Source organism: Salvelinus alpinus, chromosome 1 (genome assembly GCF_045679555.1).
Source record: "Salvelinus alpinus chromosome 1, SLU_Salpinus.1, whole genome shotgun sequence".
NCBI lineage: Eukaryota > Metazoa > Chordata > Actinopteri > Salmoniformes > Salmonidae > Salvelinus > Salvelinus alpinus.
Genome location: NC_092086.1, coordinates 53,515,336 through 53,538,385, shown reverse-complemented (window position 1 = coordinate 53,538,385; position 23,050 = coordinate 53,515,336). Strand labels below are relative to the sequence as shown.

At 41.5% G+C, this 23,050-nt stretch overlaps 2 protein-coding genes across 3 annotated transcripts; both read right to left on the bottom strand.

Annotated features, from left to right (window-relative positions):
* Positions 1-1,123: 1,123 nt before the first annotated feature.
* LOC139580511 (interferon a3-like) lies at positions 1,124-6,353 on the bottom strand. Of its 2 annotated transcripts, XM_071409285.1 has the most exons (6): positions 5,962-6,353; positions 5,701-5,788; positions 5,332-5,406; positions 5,052-5,201; positions 1,800-1,877; positions 1,124-1,467 (listed from the first exon to the last, which is right to left on the bottom strand). In XM_071409285.1, the coding sequence occupies exons 2-6, from the start codon at positions 5,785-5,787 to the stop codon at positions 1,378-1,380; spliced, it is 480 nt and encodes a 159-aa protein (XP_071265386.1). In that variant the 5' UTR covers position 5,788; positions 5,962-6,353; the 3' UTR covers positions 1,124-1,377. The 2 variants fall into 2 exon arrangements, with proteins under 2 accessions (XP_071265386.1, XP_071265378.1); XM_071409277.1 differs by lacking the exon at positions 5,962-6,353 and having other exon boundaries at positions 5,701-5,850.
* A 3,335-nt stretch (positions 6,354-9,688) lies between these two features.
* Positions 9,689-11,146, bottom strand: LOC139567891 (interferon a3-like). The gene is made up of 5 exons (XM_071389496.1): positions 10,997-11,146; positions 10,766-10,837; positions 10,131-10,283; positions 9,893-9,991; positions 9,689-9,775 (listed from the first exon to the last, which is right to left on the bottom strand). The coding sequence occupies exons 1-5, from the start codon at positions 11,144-11,146 to the stop codon at positions 9,689-9,691; spliced, it is 561 nt and encodes a 186-aa protein (XP_071245597.1).
* Positions 11,147-23,050: the final 11,904 nt, after the last annotated feature.

Here is a 23,050-nt window from a genome sequence, read left to right as displayed (position 1 = left end):
TGGTGACGTAGTGTCCCCATGAGTGACAGAACACTGAGACAATCACGGCGCAACTAGAGATTATTACCAACCCCTATGCTTTGCATTTTCCGATGGCTGCCCCACCACCACAGAAAGCACTGAGCTAGGCTGAAACACCTGCATCTTGGAGCTGCCTTACTCAAGAGACCATGTTGGTGTGCAGCTTCATTAACTCAAATATTTTTTTTAACATGGTTTGCAAACTGATATGTGACACGTATTAGTACCAAAATGACATGCAAAACAGGCAACAACAACAACAACAAACTATATTTCTTGCTAAAAGGGTGGGGCATGAAATAGGTGGGGCTCTCAGTATTATACCATACTATGTAAACACGCATACACACCATTCTAGATGTTAAATAATAACCTCATATAACCTCATACCATTATACAGATGGATATACAGTATATATCTACAATAACTCTATTCTATCCAGGAATTTCCAAGTCTTATGAAAGGACTGTGTGCTGCCACATTGGCCTATATAATACACACTATTGTCTAATGTTATACAACAATTGACCTCAGTAATGCATTGAGAATTATTAGGAGGATCCCCATGATGCCACTTAAAAAGTAATATATATATGACTAAGCTATATCAATTATTTGTTTTTATTTTTTGCCCACCAGCACCCTGCCTTGTTCAGGGGACTAAACTATTATCCATTTCAAGTATTGCTTGTTTTTTGTCTCTTTTTCCATTTTGTCTTTCCATGTATTTTTTCTTATTTCTCCTCCAATCATAGTAGGACAGACTTTATAAATGAACATCCCACATTGTCAAGTTCCTGGTCCCCCAGATTATCCTCTACTCCTCACCCAGATCTCCCCACCCCGTTCAGCCCACTGCCCCAGTGTGATTACCACACACAAAACGAACAGGAAAAACTACAAGAACAGCAACCCTCACAAAGTACAAAAACCCAGTAAAAATAATTTACATAAAGAAACAAAACTACAAGCATACATAAACTTAAAGTAGAAATTATCATGTGACTGATCAGCAACAAGTTTAATGTGAGTCCCCTCTGATGGTTAGATAAGATATTATAAATCCACTCTCATTGGTTTCAGACAAGAACGAAATTTGGACAATTTAAACAAAATACATTTTTATTCACATTTTCAATATTATTTTTCACTGTTTTTTCAAGTCGACCGGCAATACAGTTCAGTTCAACACAGGTACAAAATGGAAATACAAAATATAAATAATAAATTATTCAAATAAAAAACAATAATTTATGGATTTAAATATAATAAATAGACTGACAGGGTCCCCCACATGATTGTATTCATGCTTAATAAACTGGTAAGGGCGTAGCTTCTGAGATGAGTCCGGATGATCAGTGCATCTTTGCCGCAAGGATATCCAATCTTTGCAGATGACGTTTAGTCTCTTTCCTGATGAGCTCCCACGCCTGTGCACTGTAGTTCTGAAAAACACAGAACATTTGAAATATTAGTGGGGTGAACTTTCTTGGCAAAATAACGACCATAATGTCTTGAACAACAAAGAAAGACCTGGTGCCGTATGTATTAAGCTTCTCAGAGTATTAGTGCTGATTTAGGATCAGTATTGTTTTTAGATCACTATAAATAAGGACAGAGGAGACCTGATACTAGATCAGCACTTCTCTGAGATGTTTGATACATATGGCCCCGAACCCACTTTTTAAAAATGAACACTGCTCCTGTTTAGCCTAGCCTAGTTTATATTAATTTGATTACATGTATTAAACACATTTCCATACTAAACCAAACTCACCATTCTTCTCAGAACCTTCCTATTCAACTTCTTGAAGTACCGTTTCAGTCTCCTCTCAGGTTTCATGGAGGGTGATACCTGTTGTACAAAATTAACCAAAATTTTAGCATCATACAGATGTAGGATCTTCATTTGATCCCTTTTTTTCTGAGAATTATCCTGCACGGCAGGAAATGGAAACTTAATGTGTATTCAATGTTTGAAAAGGCTTCTAAAGAATGTAATTTCCACTTTAAAATATCAAACTTGACTTGCCATAATGAAAAATGCATCAAAGCCTACGAAAACTTTCCATTAATTATAATCCATAATAATTTACATTTCTCATTGCTGCAATATTATTTATGTGACGTTGCAAACTGGCTCAAAATCTGTAATAACCCATATACAGTGCGTTCGGAAAGTATTCAGACCAATTCCCTTTTTCCAAATGTTGTTACGTTACAACCTTATTCTAAAATGGATGAAAGAAAAAAATTCTTCACCAATCTACACACAATACCCAATAATGACAATGCAAAAACAGAAATACCTTATTTACATACGAATTCTGACCCTTTGCTATGAGACTCAGAATTCAGCTCAGGTGCATCCTATTTTCGTCGATCATCCTTGAGATGTTTCTACAATTTGATTGGAGTCCACCTGAGGTAAAATCAACTGATTGGACATGATTTGGACAGGCACAAACCTGTATATTTAAGGTCCTACAGTTGACAGTGCATGTCAGAGCACAAACCAGGCCATGAAGTTGGGAAATTGTCCGTAGAGCCCCGAGACAAGATTGTCTCGAAGGCACAGATCTGGGAAAGGGTACCAAAAAATGTCTACAGCATTGAAGGTCTCCAAAAAAACAGTGGCCTCCATCATTCTTAAATGGAAGAACTTTGTAACCACCAAGACTCTTCCTGGAGCTGGCCGCCCGACCAAACTGAGCAATCAGGGGAGAAGGGCCTTGGTCAGGGAGGTGACCAAGAACCCGATGGTCCCTCTGGCAGAGCTCCAGATTTCCTCTGTGGGGATGGGAAAGCCTTCCAGAAAGACAACCATCTCTGCAGTATTCCACCGATCAGGCCTTTATGGTAAAGTGGCCAGACGGAAGACACTCCTCAGTAAAAGGCACATTGCAGCCCGCTTGGAGTTTTCCAAAAGGCACCTAAAGGACTCTCAGACCATGAGAAACAAGTGTCTCTATTTGGCCTGAATACAAAGCATCACATCTGTAGGAAACCTTGCACCATCCCTACGGTCAAGCATGGTGGTGGCAGCATCATGCTGTGGGTATGTTTTTCATTGGCAGGGACTGGGAGACTAGTCAGGATCGAGGGAAAGATGAACGGAGCAAAGTACAGAGAGATCCTTGATGAAAACCTGCTCCAGAGCGCTCAGGACCTCAGGACTGGGGCTAAGGTTCACCTTCCAACAGGACAACGATCCTAAGCATACAGCCAAGACAACACAGGAGTGGGTTCGGGACAAGTCCCTGAATGTCCTTGAGTGGCCCAGCCACAGCCCGGACATGACCTGATTGAACAACTCTGGAGAGACCTGAAAATAGCTGTGCAGCGACGCTCCCTATCCAACCTGATAGATCTTGAGAGGATCTGCAGAGAAGAATGGCAGAAACTCCCCAAATACAGATGTGCCAAGCTTCTAGCATGATACCCAAGAAGACTCAAGGCTGTAATCACTGCCAAAGGTGCTTCAACAAAGTACTGAGTAAAGGGTCTGAATACTTATGTAAATGTGATATTTCAGTTTTTTATTGTTAATACATTTAGCAAAAATGTCTAAGACACTGTTTTTGCTTTGTCATTATGGGGTATTGTGTGTAGATTGATGAGGGGGGAAATCTATTTAATCAATTATAGAAAAAGGCTGTCACGTAACAAAATGTGGAAAATGTCAAGGGGTTGACTAAATTATATGTACCTTATACGTAGATTTCTCCACTTGTGGAGTTAGGCTACTCCTAAACCAGGGCTCTCCAACCCTGTTCCTGGAGAACTACCTGCCTGTAGGTTTTCACTCCAATGCTAATCTACCACACCTGATTAAAACTTCTTAAGGCTAGGGGGCAGTATTTTGACGTCTGGATGAAAAGCGTGCCCAAAGTAGACTGCCTGTTACTCAGGCCCAGAAGCTAGGATATGTATATACTTGGTATATTTGGATAGTAAACACTCTAACGTTTTAAAACTGTTAAAATAATGTCTGTGAGTATAATAGAACTGATTTGGCAGGCGAAACCCCGAGGACAAACCGACCAGGGGGGGAAAAAAATTGAGGTCATAGGATTTCCCAATGTTTTTTTATGGGATACCCTTATTATTAGGAACCTGGTTGCAGTTCCTATGGCTTCAACTAGATGTCAAACGTCTTTAGAAATTGGTTGATGTTTTTCTTTTGAGAAATGAAGAAGTAGTGCTATTCATTCCATGTGTCACTCTGAAGGTCCCTCCCATTTTGGTGCGTGTGAACAGGAGCACGCTCCGTGTTATTTTTCTTTGGTATTGGAAACAGATTATCCCGTCTTAAATTTGAGCAATTATTTACATTTTAGGATAGCTGAGGTTGGATTAGGAATGTTGTTTGAAATGTTTGGACCAAGTTTACAGGTAACTTATTAGATACTTTGTGGTCATGTTAGACGAGTTGGAACCGGTGTATTTCTGAATCAAATGCGCCAAAGAAATTGACATTTTGGGGATATAAAGAAGGATTTTATCGAACCAAACGACCATTCATTGTGTCACTGAGACATTTGGGATTGCAAAAAGATCTTCAAAAGTAAGGCATTTATTATATCGTTATTTCTGACTTTTGTGTCGCACCTGCCTGGTTGAAAAATTATTTTCATGTGTTTGTATGCGGGGCGCTGTCCTCAGATAATCGCACGGTCTGCTTTCGCCATAAAGCCTTTTTGAAATCTGACACAGCGACTGGATTAACAAGAAGTTAAGCTTTATTTTGATGTATTACACTTATATTTTCGTGAATGTTGAATATTGATAGTTCTGTAGTATGAATTTGGCGCTCTGCAATTTCACTGGATGCTGTCAAATCGATCCCGCTAAAGGGATTGGCGCGTGAAGGGATCACTAAGAGGTTAACTATGTGGTTGATAAACTGAATAAGGTTAGTTACAACTGGGGTTGGAGCGAAAACCTAGAGGAGGGTAAATCTCCATGAACGGGGTTGGAGAGCCCTGACTTAAACAGGGATTATACTTTAAATAGACCCGTTACTTACACAGGAATTAATGTTCTCCAATTGGCGTTCTAGAATGTTGAGGAAATCGTCCAGGTTTTTCTTGTCCCAGGTGACAGATTTCATATTCCCATCAAACAGTTTTGTGATTTGATAGATGGTCTCTTTCAGGAATCTGACTTGGTCCTCAAACTACACAGGAAGATAGAAAAAGAAGATTAGAAAAAGTATAGGCTTTCGTTATGGCATCAATATAACATTGGGTCAAGACCGCCATACCAAAGCATATCAGAACATGATAAGTCACAATTCTAGTCTTTACCTCGGCATCATCTATGTGTCTGTAAAGTGATGTTGGGAAAAAGACTGGGGCATCCTGCTTTGTGATATCTCCTCCCTGGAAAACAATCAATATAGTATGTTAAGTCACTTGTCAAATACTTCAAGACCAATCAAGACAGACATAAAGTATGGCTTAAACTGCAAGTACAGTAGGCCTAATGTAGATAGCGTCTCTTGATCTCTGTCATTATAGCCTTAGCGCCCTTTTAGTATGTACATTCAAATATAGGCTAACAGTTTTCTAACACAGATGCTAAACATGAAACATATGACTACTTTACTTGGTTGGTTGTTTTGCTGTCCTTAATACATGCATTCAGTCTCCTCTTACAGTGTGCTTGTAACTCACCATCTGGTCCAGCAGGGAAAGGTATTCTGTGCTCAAGTGACCGTAGTGGTGTCGTATCCAGTCACAGCAATGACACACGCTCTGCATACTGCAAATAATAAGACAAATACACGTCCAACTCTGCATTGTATACATTGTAAATAGCAGTTCGTTTCGCTATTAGTTTTCCAGATGAGTTTGAACATATTGGCTGTGTTCAGTAGTTTTATGTGGAATTGGGAAAGGGAAAACTGTATAGAGAATTTCCCCTGATCAACTTACCGGAGGCGGGAACTTTCATTTTCCAGACTAGCACATGCAGCAATAGGAATTCCATGCCTGCTCCGTATCCTTGACGAACAAATCCAAGTAAATCCATAGACATTCTCCTTGAAATCAGCTTTAAACTTTAGTTGAACCACAAGATAAGATTATTCCATTTAGATATCGTCTAGGCTATTACTGTAGCGAGAATAGGCTATTCGCGAGATTTGCTTTCAACTGCTAATAACTTCCCGTGAACCGATAAAAAAAAAGTCTGATAACAAAATCGTCGAAGTCGAAATAAAACCCACACTTCTTAAGAAATTTAGCCATATAAGACATTCATTTAGTGGGTTTCGTTCAAAGTTAGTCCGAACAATTGTTCCGTCGTCCTCTGCTGTTGCGCTACAACTGAAAAGTGAATGGGAGACGTCAGCGTCAATACCCATATCTCTCAACTTTCATTTTCACAATGACGTAACCAACTTTCACCCTACTGTTGTCTGCTGGTGATGCAACGTTGACAAGCAACGACAACATGATTTGTTGGAACTTTCTATTTGTCGTTTATTTTACAAGGGGAAAATGAAAAAGAATATGTGACTATAGTTCCTTGGTATAGGCTACGATATCAGGGATATTTTCCCTACAGAGTCAATAGATTTCACAGGGCTTTGTGTGTGTGTGTGTGTGTGTGTGTGTGTGTGTGTGTGTGTGTGTGTGTGTGTGTGTGTGTGTGTATGTCATAGTGTTGTGCACGTTTTTGAGTGACTATACAAGGTCAAATCTTGGCAATGGTTTATTGCTCATTTTTATATATAATATTGGGATTCATTCATAATATACAAGGCCTGTTCAACTGTAAAGATCATATACTGTAGGGTAGTGGTCACCAAAACTGTCTGCACGGTCCTGGAGACCAGCAGGAGGAGGTGCAGGCTTTTGTTCCAACCCAGTACAAACACACCTGTTCCATCAGGGTCTTGATAAGATGTCATGGGTGGTTTCATATTGAAATGTCATGTTATAGGCAAAAATGTCAGATGTAGCCTAATTATTCTGCTGCATTTATTCACTCCAACTCTCGGAGATGCTTTATAAATACGGGCCTTGGTGTTATTCGATATAGCCTTAATAGGACCAGCCATGAGGAATCATAATCGTGACACTTGAAACGTGATACCAACGAGTCAGAGAGCTATATTTCCCATCACATATGTCATAAATGTATTGCCTATAGTTTTACAAATTTAAGTTTAGGGGTTTGGGGAATTGGAACACTAGTAAGCATGGCAATAACAGTAGCAACAGGGCTGCGGCCACGACACAGAACCACTGATAGAATCTTTGCCTCGTGGCGATGTCCAAAGTGTTGAAGTGGCTGACGTCTTCATGCTTTTTAGCACTAGTAGTGATACCTGTCAATTGTGCTGAAACGTCATCTTATGTCGCATGACGCGCCTGCGGTGGACGCATTTTGGGGGTTTCCCAGCTGTTTTACACAAGTTGTGTGATGTCATCAGTTTCACCTGAGTCTTCTCCCCAGTAATCATAGACACCTTTGGCCGACCTTTCGAATTGGGAATATGTAGTTTTGAGAGCGTTTGCATATTGGGAAGACGGCGCCAAGACATCATGATATAATGTTGATGTCTAGCAGACATATCAACGATGTAGAACTGTAGACTTTAGAATGTGTAAGACGTCAATGAGCAAACGGTGTCTAAACGGCATCACCCCAATGTATACAGGATACATCGTGCCTACCCACTAAGCACGGTGCTGTCTTTATTTGGTCAGATTTTTGGTTTGACTGTTAATTTCATTGTCCAAGGATACATTTGGACAGCACAGTACAGTACAATACAGAAGAGTACAGTAGATTATAGTTCATTACAATACAGTGTACATTACAGTAAAGTAAAGGAAAGTAACGTACAGTAGAGTTCAGCACAGTAGACTGTAGCCTACTTTACACTAATTTACTAAACTGTACTGTACTCTACTGAATTAAACTATGCTGTACTGTACTGAATTAATATCTACTGTACTGTACTCTACTGTACTTTATTGTACTCTACAGTGCTCTATTGTATTGAACTGTGCCATACCATACTGTGCTGTTCAAAGTTGTGAAACAAAGCCTAAATGAATATGATTAGTTCAGATTTGGTCTGGTCATGACATTTTGGTCACTCAGCAGACACTTTTATTCACAACGACTTACAGTGCATTCAACTGAGGTACAGTGCATTCAACTAAGGTACAGTGCATTCGGAAAATGTTCAGACCCATTGACTTTTTCAAAATGTTGTTACTTTACAGCCTTACACACACACACACACACACACACACACACACACACACACACACACACACACACACACACACACACACACACACACACACACACACACACACACACACACACACACACACACAGTGTTTTCTTTGCAGCAATTCAACCATGAAGGCCTGATTCAGGCAGTCTCCCCTGAACACTTGATGTTGAGATGTGTCTGTTACTTGAACTCTGTGAAGCATTTATTTGGGCTGCAGTTTCTGAAGCTGGTATCTCTAATGAACTTCTCCTCTGTAGCAGATGTAACTCTGGGTCTTCCTTTCCTGTGGCTGTCCTCACGAGAGCCAGGTCCATCATGGCGCTTGATGGTTTTTGCAACTGCACTTGAAGAAAATATCAAAGTTCGAGACATTTCCCGCATTGACTGACATTCATGTCTTAAAGTAATGATGGACTGTCATTTCTCTTTGCTTATTTGAGCTGTTCCTGCCAAAAATATGGACTTGGTATTTTAGCAAATAGTGCTATCTTCAGTATACCACCCCTACCTTGTCACAACACAACTGATTGGCTAAAATGCATTAAGAAGGAAAGAAATTCCACAAATTAACTTTTAACAAGGCACACCTGTTAATTTAAATGCATTCCAGGTGACTAACTCATGAAGCTGGTTCAGAGAATGCCAAGCGTGTGCAAAGCTGACATCAAAGCTGGGTGGATACTTTGAAGAATCTACAATTTTAACATATATTTGGATTTGTTTAACACTTTTTTGGTTACTACATGATTCCATATGTGCTATTTCATAGTGTTGATGTCTTCACTATTATTCTACAATGTAGAAAATAGTAAAAATAAAGAAAAACCCTGAGGTGTGTCCCAACTTTTGACTGGTACTGTATATATATACTCCGGACTTCGACATATTTCTATGTTTCTTATGTCCATTCATTTACTTTTAGATGTGTGTATTGTTCTGTATTGTCAGATATTACTGCAGTGGTAGAGCTAGAAATACAAGCATATCGCTACACCCGTTAAAACATCTGCTAAATGTGTGTATGCCATAAATTACAATTTATTTGAGTAAAAAAGATTACAGCTGTAGAGGACACATTTATTTAATTAAAATATATTTCATTATTACAATAACAAACATTTCCTATCAGGTTGCAATAATAAATACAGTATGCAATGGCCTTCATGAATACAAAAGAACATGCACGGAAACATTGATACATTAGGCTATGTATAGCCTAAGTCAATCACAGAATTATTCAGTATAAAAAATAATTTACTCCACAGAGTTGTGAATACATTACTACCCAATAAATAAATACGTAAATAAAAACAAATAAGTAAACATGTAAATAAATAGTTAGATATATGAATAGATAAATAGATATATAAATAAATAATATCTACACAACACACACATAACGCTCATTGGCTACTTAATGTTGTGTCTAGTCTTTGTAGGTGTGCCAGCACCACTGTCCTTATGTCTTCCCAGCCGCTTGCGCTGTAATCCTGCATAAATGAAAAACACTTGTTGAGATTTGAGAGTAGACACATGTTGTATCATCACACAAATACATTCAGATTTGGTAAATGTACTCTCTTTGTAAGACAAATGGATCAACCTACCTCGTGTTTCAAGTAATTCTTCAGGGACTTGAAGTGAAGGCTCATCTTTTTGTTCACTCTTTTGACAGATTTTGATTGTCTAGTTTTCATAGCCTTTACCTGTTAGAACAAAATACAAATAATTAATTTAATATTATGATTTGATTAACATGTAACCACTTATATTATAATCTAGTAGGATAGTATAATGTTTTCCTTTTTGCATTAATGTTAAGGGCGAAAATCACAAATGACATACGCATTGGTCCAGCTCCGAGGTCTGGCGGTAGAGGTTATTCATAAACTTGTCAACTTCTTTCTGGTCCCAGGCGGTGGACTCATATTTACCACTGCTGTACAATTTCTTTATAGCGTTCAGAGTATGCGAAATGAAGGCCATCTGTTCGTCAGCCTAGAAGAAGAGTGATTTGTATTAATATATGCCTTATAAATTGAGGGAAAATATCAGAAAATTATAGCAAATTGCTTATTCGTTATAACCAAATTATATACAGTGCATTCGGGAAGTGTTCAGAACCCTTCACTATCTGCACATTTTGTTACGTTACAGCCTTGTATTAAAATTTAATAAATATGATTTCTTTCATCAATCTACACACAATAACCCATAATGACCAAGTCAAAACATGTTTTTAGACATTTTTGCTAATTTTTTCAAAACAAAAAACTGTTTTTGCTTTATCATTACGGGGTATTGTGTGTAGATTGATGATCATATTTTATTTATTTGTAATCAATTTTAGAAATGGTCTGTAACGTAACAAAATTTGGAAAAGGTGAAGGGGTCTGAATACTTTCCGAATTCAGTGTTTAATCCACTCTTAGAAAAAAGGTTATGGATAGAACAAAACCTTTTTTATGCATATTTCTTACGTTGAAATTATTGACTTGTCTGTATTGTTTGTCAGGGAAAGGGATCTGAGGTTCTCGAGAGACTTCATGACCCTGAGATGCCAAAAAATATAAACAAAATATTGAATTATTATTACATTACAAAAAGGAGTCAGGTAATTTAAATGAAACATAGCAGCTCATGAAATGTTGAAAAGATGACAAGAGCTCAATGACCAGGAACAAGTGAATAAACATTTCCCTATATCCTACCATTTTCTGAAGCATCGTTATGGTGTTGTTGCTGAACACTTGGAACATGCTCGGAGACCGAGGAAGTGTCTTCATCCACGTGCATCCGATGGTTTTATTCCAGGTGCAAATCGTCATGACCAAGCACATCCAAAAGCTGATTGAACCCATTTTAGCGTAGGTCTGCTGTAGTTCTCGGTCTGTCCGCAATCAACGTTGATGCCCTTCCGAAAGATTATAATTCCGACAAAAGTAAGTTTTCCGCAACGGATAAAGAGATAAAGTGTTCTTCCTGACTGATCAATTTGTCGAATTCCCGAGTTCTGCCATGCTCCAACCTGTGTCGATCCTTTATACTAAGAGTCTGCAAGGTATTCCAAAAGTGAAAGGTGGAAGTTCCCTTACACTTTCATACCTGAGAGTTGTTTTATGTCTGGAGAAAATGCACGGAAAGGACAGGTGCATCTCTCAAAGAATTGTTACATCTTGAGTTATTTGCTATTTTATCATGAAATATTGGCCATCCAACCAGGATTTTTTTTAATAAAAAAAATAAACATGTGAATTCATCGGACTATGGCCTAAAAAAATATCACCATATAGAATACATTTAGTTTGGCCTTTCACTTCGAAAACCACAGTATTTAATGGTTGAAAACGCAACACCTTTTCATTTGCGCACAGAACTATGGTGTCAACTACGTTGTAACCACCTGCTTAAAGGGTAATTGTGGTTTGTGGACCTCAACTGCCTATTTAAAGATACAACGTTGTATAGGTTCAATCAATTACACACTCAACATGACTTTATTTCGTTTTAGAAACAGGTTTGGGTGGTCTGAATTATTTTGGTTGACCCCCTTCTATATGCTCCCAGTTTTCAAAATTAGACACTGGTAGCCTATGAAGTGCACAGGCAGTATAGACCTTGGGAATATTGCTTCAATTGGAGCCTATATTGCGGGGGCTTTTGAATCTGGGCCTATAGGCATGTGTGCATAAGATAGGTATTTCACGTAGATCATCTGTCAAAGTATTCAATATTCTTGTCTTTAATGTGTTATGCTGGTGAATGAGGACCCAAAAGCGACGTAATAGAAACAGAGTCTTTATTCCAGTATTAAACAAACAATGATTCTCCTGGATATTATCAAAGGTAAATCCAAAACAGGAAACTGAAATCCTCTCGTCAGTAGAGAGGAACGACTGGAGACGCGACCACAGACTGCAGGTCGCTTCAGGAAGGCACAGGCCGTAGCTGACATAGACACCTGCTCACACGCAGCATCTGAAGAAGGCAAAAACACGACAGGGCGGAACAAGGACACAGAACAGCAAACATCAAACAAGAATCCGACAAGGACAGAAGCGGAAAACAGAGGGAGAAATAGGGACTCTAATCAGAGGGCAAAATAGGGGACAGGTGTGAAAGAGTAAATGAGGTCGTTAGGAGAATGAGAAACAGCTGGGAGCAGGAACGGAACGATAGAGAGAGAGAGCGAGAGAGGGAGAGAGGGAGGGGGAGAGAGAGGGATAGAAAGAGGGAAAGAACCTAATAAGACCAGCAGAGGGAAGCACAGGGACAAGACATGATGATCAAAGACAAAACATGACAGTACCCCCCCACTCACCGAGCGCCTCCTGGCGCACTCGAGGAGGAACCCTGGCGGCAACGAAGGAAATCATCAATCAACGAACGGTCCAGCACGTCCCGAGATGGAACCCAACTCCTCTCCTCAGGACCGTAACCCTCCCAATCCACTAAGTACTGGTGACCACGTCCCCGAGAACGCATGTCCATGATCTTCCGTACCTTGTAAATAGGTGCGCCCTCGACAAGGACGGGGGGGGGGGAGGGAAGACGAACGGGGGCGCGAAGAAAAGGCTTGACACAGGAGACATGGAAGACAGGGTGGACGCGACGAAGATGTCGCGGAAGAAGCAGTCGCACAGCGACAGGATTGACGACCTGAGAGACACGGAACGGACCAATGAACCGCGGAGTCAACTTGCGAGAAGCTGTCGTAAGGGGAAGGTTACGAGTGGAAAGCCACACTCTCTGACCGCGACAATACCTAGGACTCTTAATCCTACGTTTATTGGCGGCTCTCACAGTCTGCGCCCTGTAACGGCAAAGTGCAGACCTGACCCTCCTCCAGGTGCGCTCACAACGTTGGACAAAAGCCTGAGCGGAGGGAACGCTGGACTCGGCGAGCTGGGACGAGAACAGAGGAGGCTGGTACCCAAGACTACTCTGAAACGGAGATAGCCCGGTAGCAGACGAAGGAAGCGAGTTGTGAGCGTACTCAGCCCAGGGGAGCTGTTCAGCCCAAGACGCAGGGTTTCGAAACGAAAGGCTGCGTAATATGCGACCAATCGACTGATTGGCCCTTTCTGCTTGACCGTTAGACTGGGGATGAAACCCGGAAGAGAGACTGACGGAAGCACCAATCAACCGACAGAACTCCCTCCAAAACTGTGACGTGAATTGCGGGCCTCTGTCTGAAACGGCGTCTAACGGGAGGCCATGAATTCTGAACACATTCTCAATGATGATCTGTGCCGTCTCCTTAGCGGAAGGAAGCTTAGCGAGGGGAATGAAATGTGCCGCCTTAGAGAACCTATCGATAACCGTAAGAATCACAGTCTTCCCCGCAGACGAAGGCAGACCGGTAATAAAGTCTAAGGCGATGTGAGACCATGGTCGAGAAGGAATGGGAAGCGGTCTGAGACGACCGGCAGGAGGAGAGTTACCTGACTTAGTCTGCGCGCAGTCCGAACAAGCAGCCACGAAACGGCGCGTGTCCCGCTCCTGAGTAGGCCACCAAAACCGCTGGCGAATAGAAGCAAGCGTACCCCGAACGCCGGGGTGGCCAGCTAACTTGGCAGAGTGAGCCCACTGAAGAACAGCCAGACGAGTAGAGACAGGAACGAACAGAAGGTTACTAGGACAAGCGCGCGGCGACGCAGTGTGAGTGAGTGCTTGCTTAACCTGTCTCTCAATTCCCCAGACCGTCAACCCGACAACACGCCCTTCAGGGAGAATCCCCTCGGGGTCGGTAGAAGCCACAGAAGAACTAAAGAGACGGGATAAGGCATCAGGCTTGGTGTTCTTATTTCCCGGGCGATAGGAAATCACGAACTCGAAACGAGCGAAAAACAACGCCCAACGAGCTTGACGTGCATTAAGTCGTTTGGCAGAACGGATGTACTCAAGGTTCTTATGGTCAGTCCAAACGACAAAAGGGACGGTCGCCCCCTCCAACCACTGTCGCCATTCGCCTATGGCTAAGCGGATGGCGAGCAGTTCGCGGTTACCCACATCATAGTTGCGTTCCGATGGCGACAGGCGATGAGAAAAGTAAGCGCAAGGATGGACCTTATCGTCAGAATGGAAGCGCTGGGACAGAATGGCTCCCACGCCCACCTCTGAAGCGTCAACCTCGACAATGAATTGTTTAGAGACGTCAGGAGTAACAAGGATAGGGGCGGATGTAAAACGCTTCTTGAGGAGATCAAAAGCTCCCTGGGCGGAACCGGACCACTTAAAGCAAGTCTTGACAGAAGTCAGAGCTGTGAGAGGGACAGCCACTTGACCGAAATTACGAATGAAACGCCGATAGAAATTAGCGAAACAGAGAAAGCGCTGCAACTCGACACGTGACTTAGGGACGGGCCAATCGCTGACAGCCTGGACCTTAGCGGGATCCATCTGAATGCCTTCAGCGGAAATAACAGAACCGAGAAATGTGACAGAGGAGACATGAAAGGCGCACTTCTCAGCCTTCACGTAGAGACAATTCTCTAAAAGGCGCTGGAGTACACGTCGAACGTGCTGAACATGAATCTCGAGAGACGGTGAAAAAATCAGGATATCGTCAAGGTAAACGAAAACAAAGATGTTCAGCATGTCTCTCAGTACATCATTAACTAATGCCTGAAAGACAGCTGGAGCATTAGCGAGACCGAACGGCAGAACCCGGTATTCAAAATGCCCTAACGGAGTGTTAAACGCCGTTTTCCACTCGTCCCCCTCTCTGATGCGCACGAGATGGTAAGCGTTGCGAAGGTCCAACTTAGTAAAGAACCTGGCTCCCTGCAGAATCTCGAAGGCTGACGACATAAGGGGAAGCGGATAACGATTCTTAACCGTTATGTCATTCAGCCCTCGATAATCCACGCAGGGGCGCAGAGTACCGTCCTTCTTCTTAACAAAGAAAAACCCCGCTCCGGCGGGAGAGGAAGAAGGCACCACGGTACCGGCGTCGAGAGAAACAGACAGATAATCCTCGAGAGCCTTACGTTCGGGAGCCGACAGAGAGTATAGTCTACCCCGAGGGGGAGTGGTCCCCGGAAGGAGATCAATACAACAATCATACGACCGGTGAGGAGGAAGAGAGTTGGCTCTGGACCGACTGAAGACCGTGCGCAGATCATGATATTCCTCCGGCACTCCTGTCAAATCACCAGGTTCCTCCTGAGTAGAGGGGACAGAAGAAACAGGAGGAATAGCAGACATTAAACACTTCACATGACAAGAAACGTTCCAGGATAGGATAGAATTACTAGACCAATTAATAGAAGGATTATGACATACTAGCCAGGGATGACCCAAAACAACAGGTGTAAAAGGTGAACGAAAAATCAAAAAGGAAATGGTCTCACTGTGGTTACCAGATACTGTGAGGGTTAAAGGTAGTGTCTCACATCTGATACTGGGGAGAAGACTACCATCTAAGGCGAACATGGGCGTGGGCTTCCCTAACTGTCTGAGAGGAATCTCATGTTTCCGAGCCCATGCTTCGTCCATAAAACAACCCTCAGCCCCAGAGTCTATCAAGGCACTGCAGGAAGCAGCCGAACCGGTCCAGCGTAGATGGACCGACAAGGTAGTACAGGATCTTGATGGAGAGACTTGAGTAGTAGCGCTCACCAGTAGCCCTCCGCTTACTGATGAGCTCTGGCTTTTACTGGACATGACATGACAAAATGTCCAGCAGAACCGCAATAGAGGCAAAGGCGGTTGGTGATTCTCCGTTCCCTCTCCTTAGTCGAGATGCGAATACCTCCCAGCTGCATGGGCTCAGTCTCTGAGCCGGTGGGAGGAGATGGTTGAGAAGCGGAGAGGGGAAACACCGTTAACGCGAGCTCTCTTCCACGAGCTCGGTGACGAAGATCTACCCGTCGTTCTATGCGGATGGCGAGTGCAATCAAAGAGTCCACGCTGGAAGGAACCTCCCGGGAGAGAATCTCATCCTTAACCTCAGCGTGGAGTCCCTCCAGAAAACGAGCGAGCAACGCCGGCTCGTTCCAGTCACTGGAGGCAGCAAGAGTGCGAAACTCTATAGAGTAATCCGTTATGGATCGATCACCTTGACATAGGGAAGCCAGGGCCCTGGAAGCCTCCTTCCCAAAAACTGAACGATCAAAAACCCGTATCATCTCCTCTTTAAAGTTCTGATAATCGTTAGAACACTCAGCCCTTGCCTCCCAGATAGCTGTGCCCCACTCCCGAGCCCGACCAGTAAGGAGTGATATGACGTAAGCGATCCGAGCTCTCTCTCTTGAGTACGTGTTGGGCTGGAGAGAGAACACAATATCACACTGGGTGAGAAAGGAGCGACACTCAGTGGGCTGCCCAGAGTAACATGGTGGGTTATTAACCCTAGGTTCCGGAGACTCGGAAGACCAGGAAGTAGCTGGTGGCACGAGACGAAGACTCTGAAACTGTCCAGAGAGATCGGAGACCTGAGCGGCCAGGGTCTCAACGGCATGACGAGCAGCAAACAATTCCTGCTCGTGTCTGCCGAGCATTGCTCCCTGGAACTCGACGGCAGTGTTGAGAGAATCCATAGTCGCTGGGTCCATACTTGGTCGGATTCTTCTGTTATGCTGGTGAATGAGGACCCAAAAGCGACGTAATAGAAACAGAGTCTTTATTCCAGTATTAAACAAACAATGATTCTCCTGGATATTATCAAAGGTAAATCCAAAACAGGAAACTGAAATCCTCTCGTCAGTAGAGAGGAACGACTGGAGACGCGACCACAGACTGCAGGTCGCTTCAGGAAGGCACAGGCCGTAGCTGACATAGACACCTGCTCACACGCAGCATCTGAAGAAGGCAAAAACACGACAGGGCGGAACAAGGACACAGAACAGCAAACATCAAACAAGAATCCGACAAGGACAGAAGCGGAAAACAGAGGGAGAAATAGGGACTCTAATCAGAGGGCAAAATAGGGGACAGGTGTGAAAGAGTAAATGAGGTCGTTAGGAGAATGAGAAACAGCTGGGAGCAGGAACGGAACGATAGAGAGAGAGAGCGAGAGAGGGAGAGAGGGAGGGGGAGAGAGAGGGATAGAAAGAGGGAAAGAACCTAATAAGACCAGCAGAGGGAAGCACAGGGACAAGACATGATGATCAAAGACAAAACATGACATAATGGACTTGTAAATACATATTTTATTTATTCACCCAGTTATGTAAGTTGATGGGACCTCTGCATCTATGACCTTTCCTCTCCAGCGACTGAAGAGTAGAGGCTTGGTTTTAAGAGCGATTGGTATACTCCATTGAACTAATATTCAAATTGTAATAATAATTATGTTGCATAATATCCAGTATATACTTTAAATTATTAATAACTATAAGAATAAACAATATTTTACAGTGATATGATGCCACAGTCATATGATTTCTTGTCTAAAAGTGTATTCTAACGGCGTTTATTGTTTTTCATTGAAGATGATGTTGGTATGGAGTTATGCTAACATTTCATGGAGAAATTCGTCTTCATTCATTGGTTGATTCACACCACACATTTTTACAAAATTGATAGCACAATTCTAAGCTGTGTGTGTGTGTGTGTTTATTCAAATATTATACACACTCTTAGAAAAGGGTTCTATATAGAACCTTCAGGGGTGCCATATATGAAACAATCAATAAAACACTTTTTGGTTCAATCTAGAACCTTTTTTCCTAAGAGTTCGTGGCAATTTTATATAACATGGAGGAATAACATAAACACATAGGAGTGTCATAATTAATATACCTAAGAAAATGACTTATATAAACATGTTTTAATAAACTTTTATGCAAATGTAACTACAATATGCTACCTATTTTTTTTTTTTTTTTTAAATGTCTCAGGATGCTCCCTATTTCATCTCTCAAGACCTCCGGTGCGCAAGAACTGAAATTCTGAAAGAAAAAACAAGAAACGAATAGATATTTTTAAGAAAACATAGTATACACGTAGGCCTACATCATATTTATAGGCACCCCTCTCATTAGACTACATTTAAAACCCCAAAAAGTAAACCTAGGGGATATTTACCTCACCTGAAAGAAAGTCGTCCAGCTGTTTGAAGAAGTTCTTCACCTTGTCTCCCATTGGAGGGTCAAGAAGCAGACATGTTTTTGACCTGAAAAAAATTGTAAACACAACAAACAACTTGAATATGATTTTCCTTGTGAATAATATTAATAACATGAATTACACGGATACTATGGTTAATAAAGTAATAACCTACTGTCTAACGCAATGAACAAATACAACAGCATCACCAAGAACGTCCACATTCCGAATAGGTCCTATGTTGTCGAGAAAGAAGGTCTTGGAGCTCCCTGGGTTTGATGGTATTCCATTTCACAAGTGTTGGGTTCTGTTGGAAGAGCTCACCGGCCAGTTAAAAACATGAAGCTCAGTGTGCAAAGCTTTTTTACCATCTGTAATGAAAATCACACCACGTAAAACCAATTCATTTGAAGACTAACACTGAAGTTATTATAGCCACGCATGATCTTCATATTGGCTGTTAAGCGTCACCTATAATGAACGCGTTGATTGTATATCCATTATCCATGCCGCCTCTTGGATACAGCTGGGTCTCCCCCTGACCACACACAAAACACCAAAGTCATAACCCACTTTTATAACTTATCTAATTAAAATGTGATTTTAAACTAAAACTTAACCTTTACCACACTTCTAACCTTATGCCTTACCCTATCCTTAAATGAAGACCGAAAAAGGCATTTTTGTTTTCATGTTTTTTTACGATATAGCCAATTTTGACTTTGTGGCTGTGGTAACTAGTGGAAACCCCCATAAACGCGTCCACGTTCGAAAACGAAACTTTTTACATGCCACTGCATTTCATCTATCCCAATAGGTACTGACAAAACCGACTCTGCTCGTGCATCCGCGTGCGCATGTTGATTTTGTCTATCCCCACCAGATGCATGTTAAAATACCAAAATCAATTTATAGCCAACTATATTGAACAAAATATAAATATTCAGCTCTATTTAGTCTCAGAAAATGCTAATTAGCATCAAAGTAGACATGATGCAAAACTACAAATCCCTACAGGCTCTTGCATGTCATCTCTAGCTGACACCTTTGCTAACAGGTATTGTGTCAATTTAGGAACAAGACAGTTCACAGAATTGTGCATTTAAAGATATTTTAGCTAACATTAGATAGTTAATCCAGAGACTCTTACCTTTGCCTCTATACATCCGTCTCATCCAGATCATGATGGCATTTGTTATTCTTTATGATAGCGACATTAGCAGTTAATTACCTTTGGATTTTTTTTTTGGGGGGGGGGGTTAAATGCAGGCGAATATATTGATAAAAGTCACCTTGTGAGAGAGATTTATAAACCATGACGCCGCGGTAAGCCTACACGAAATACACCCCTTATTTTAAAACCTCTACAGGACGATTTTTGCTAACATGCGCCAATGTGACTAGAATGACTAGTAATCAACAGCCAACTTTACAGGACATAGACATTTTATATGGGCAGAATGCTTAAATTCTTGTTAATCTAACTGCAGTGTCCAATTTACAGTAACTATTACAGTGAAAAAATACCATGTTACTGTTTGAGTAGAGCGCAAAACAAAAAAACACTTATCACGGCAACTGGTTTGATACATTCACCTCTGAAGGTAAATAATGTACTTACATTCAGTAATCTTGCTCTGATTTGTCATCCTGAGGGTCCCAGAGATAAAATGTAGCATCATTTTGTTTGATAATATCAATTTTTATATTCAAATGTAGCAACTGGGTTCTACAGTTTGAACCCCTGCTGTCTCGTCATACATTCATTTCACATTTCCACAAACTTCAAAGAGTTTCCTTTCAAATGGTATCAAGAATGTACATATCCTTGCTTCAGGTCCGGAGCTACAGGCAGTTCGATTTAGGTATGTCATTTTAGGAGGAAATTGGAAAAAAAGGTCCGATCCTTAAGTGTTTCTAAAATCCCCTATGGGAGAAATGAATGATGGAATAAGTATTATAACCATTTCTCTGTTTGACTGCTAGGTTTTATGGGTATTATGACTGTGTAATGTACGCAAATGTATTATGAAGAAAGCAAATTGTATAATAAACACAAAATGCATTGTGATGAAAATCGTGCAATTACACATTTCACAATAAGCTGTGATAGTGTATTGGGCCTAGACAGAGCACGTTTTTGGTTGTTGCAGTCCTGTTCCACATCTTTATATTAATTTATCCATATATGCAAATACACCTAGTGTATATTTGCAAATTAAGCACATACAATTCTTTATTTTAATCAAAGCATTTTAAAAGCACCTGATATACTAACAAAATGTATATATGAGTGCAAGAATCAAGTACAAGAGAAACATTTAACATTATTTGTCTGTGTGCTATAATTCAGTCAATATCTGATGGAAAATAAAAAATCTAATAGTTTGGAGGATCTTCATCCATTGTACAGCTGTAACTTTTATTAGAATCGTTTTTTCAACCTAACAATTTGGATGACCGGCCTGAGACGGCGCACACCTTTTAAAACCCGCACCGTCAGGGTACGAACCCACCGAGTGGCACCATCAATTCACACATGACACGCTGAAACAGCTGCTATATATACCTTCAGGGTGGAGAATTAACAGCCCTGCTCGAAAATCCCCTGTATGAACATTGAAATGTCCACCAGAGAGCTCAGACAAGGAAGAATTCCTTTATTTTCGCACCAAAGCTCAAAGCCCGCCACTTAAATCCATACAACCCTCTCGTGGAGCGTGCAGTTGCGGACTGTACAGTAGCAATAACGTTCAGCGGTAAACCCTTTGCCATCAATTTGGACCTTTCAGGGGCCAAGCCCACAGATTCCAAATCTCTGGCTGCAGTTGCCAGACCTGCCCCGTGCGCCCAGGGGCGAAAATCTGATATCAACTTTGGAGGGGACAATTACATTACATTTTCTCAAGAGCAATTCCTGAGGGGGACACCAAAAGTGGTGCTGTAACACAGCCTACGTTGTAATATGTTAAATGTATATTGAGGAACCATAATTACTACTACTGAATAATTGATAGATACAGTAGTTAACTAAAAGGTTGTCCCAACTTGTTAAAATGTTTAAATCATTATAATACTACTACTAATAATAGTTATAGCAGTGTTCCTTATCAGTCCAGTATGTATGAAGGTATTTGTATATTACAACCAGCAATACAAAGGCCAGTAGGTGGCAATGGTACTGTACACTGTGTATGGGTGCAGTTTTCGTAAATACAATGAACATGGTGTGATCTCATCTAAAAGAATCTCCATTGAGGACCCTCACAAAGTTGGTCTCCGTATTGAATTGACCTTTTTATTTAACTTTTTCTGATACTTTTATATAGTCATTAAATATGTGCCACTGGCCTGAGTCTACTACAATAGCTTTACAAGAACAAAAAGCTCAAAATAAGTACAATTCTAAAAGCAAAAGAAAGCAAAAAGCAAAAGAACTACTTCAATGAATAACCCAAATTAGGAGTGCACTGAAACTCCTCTCAGCCTCACATGAAGACACTGGCACCACAAACAAAATTCTGATCAGCACCTCAACTTGGTCAAACAACCCCTGCACCTCCACTGGAAGCCTCCTGAGGACCTCTGCTGCCTCTCCACTGCTGCTACATGGGTATTTGTTGCGAAAGAGAGGCAACTGCACTGAAAGAGAATCTATGTTCAGCTCAGGGTACTGATCTAGAGACTCATCCAACTCCCCCGTGAGAAGCGCTCTTTCCAACATGTGCAGGACGTTTAGACTGTCCTGGTCAAAACGTTCGCCAAACTGAACCTCCACACCATCCAACACTTAAAAAAATTCTGCCGTATAGTGATCCACTGCTTTGCCAGCAAATCGTATTGAGTGTGTCTCAATGGATTCAACGGAGTCAATCAATGTTGTTGCTTTCTCATACAGTGCAAGGTAGCTTTCGTAATTTCTGCTGTTTACCCCACGCGCTGGATAACTGGGCACTGATTAGATTTAGCTGGTGTGCTGTTACAGTTACAAATTGGCAGTGGGTTTGACAGTTGATGTGCTGTGAATTTTTCAATGTCTTTTCTCCAGTTCCTAAATCCTGCACTAAGGAAAGGCAGAATCCGCTCTTTGGCCAAAAGATGGCTGGCTTGAAAACCCTTGGCTACAGTGAAAACACAACACTCCTTTAATTGATGGATTATAATGTAGCGAGGGGAAATCGCAAAACCATCTCTCTTGAAACGTCAACAATCTGTTGGCAAGAGTTTGCGGTTCTATAAATTGATGGTGTGGCTGATATGGTTTTGTGCCATCACTGAGGTAACTGGACAATGCTGTGCCACTGTCCCCTATACTGGTGCTGCTGGCAACAAGGTTGACACCTGGTCTTGCCGTGGCTGTGACACTGTCCTCTGAAGTTTCTCTCCCTGGCTCTTTCCCTTTCACCACCCTCACCGACTCACAGTCTGTCTCCTAGAAAATAAATAATGTGTTTGTCATACTCCTAACTACCGGTACCTAAAACTACACAATTAATCACAACAGCAATACCATTGCCTTAAACAAATCTTAGTTCAGTCACCAGTTTAAGTTGAGAGTGGGGGTATCCATGGCATTTTCCAATTATGTCTCTATTTTACAAGTCTAAAAAAGAGAGAACTTTTCATAATGTTGCCAAACAAAGACTCAACAAACTTGCCAGTCTGTCCCTGCCCATCTGTCCCCAGCTCTGCTGTCTGTGTGCAATATGTTG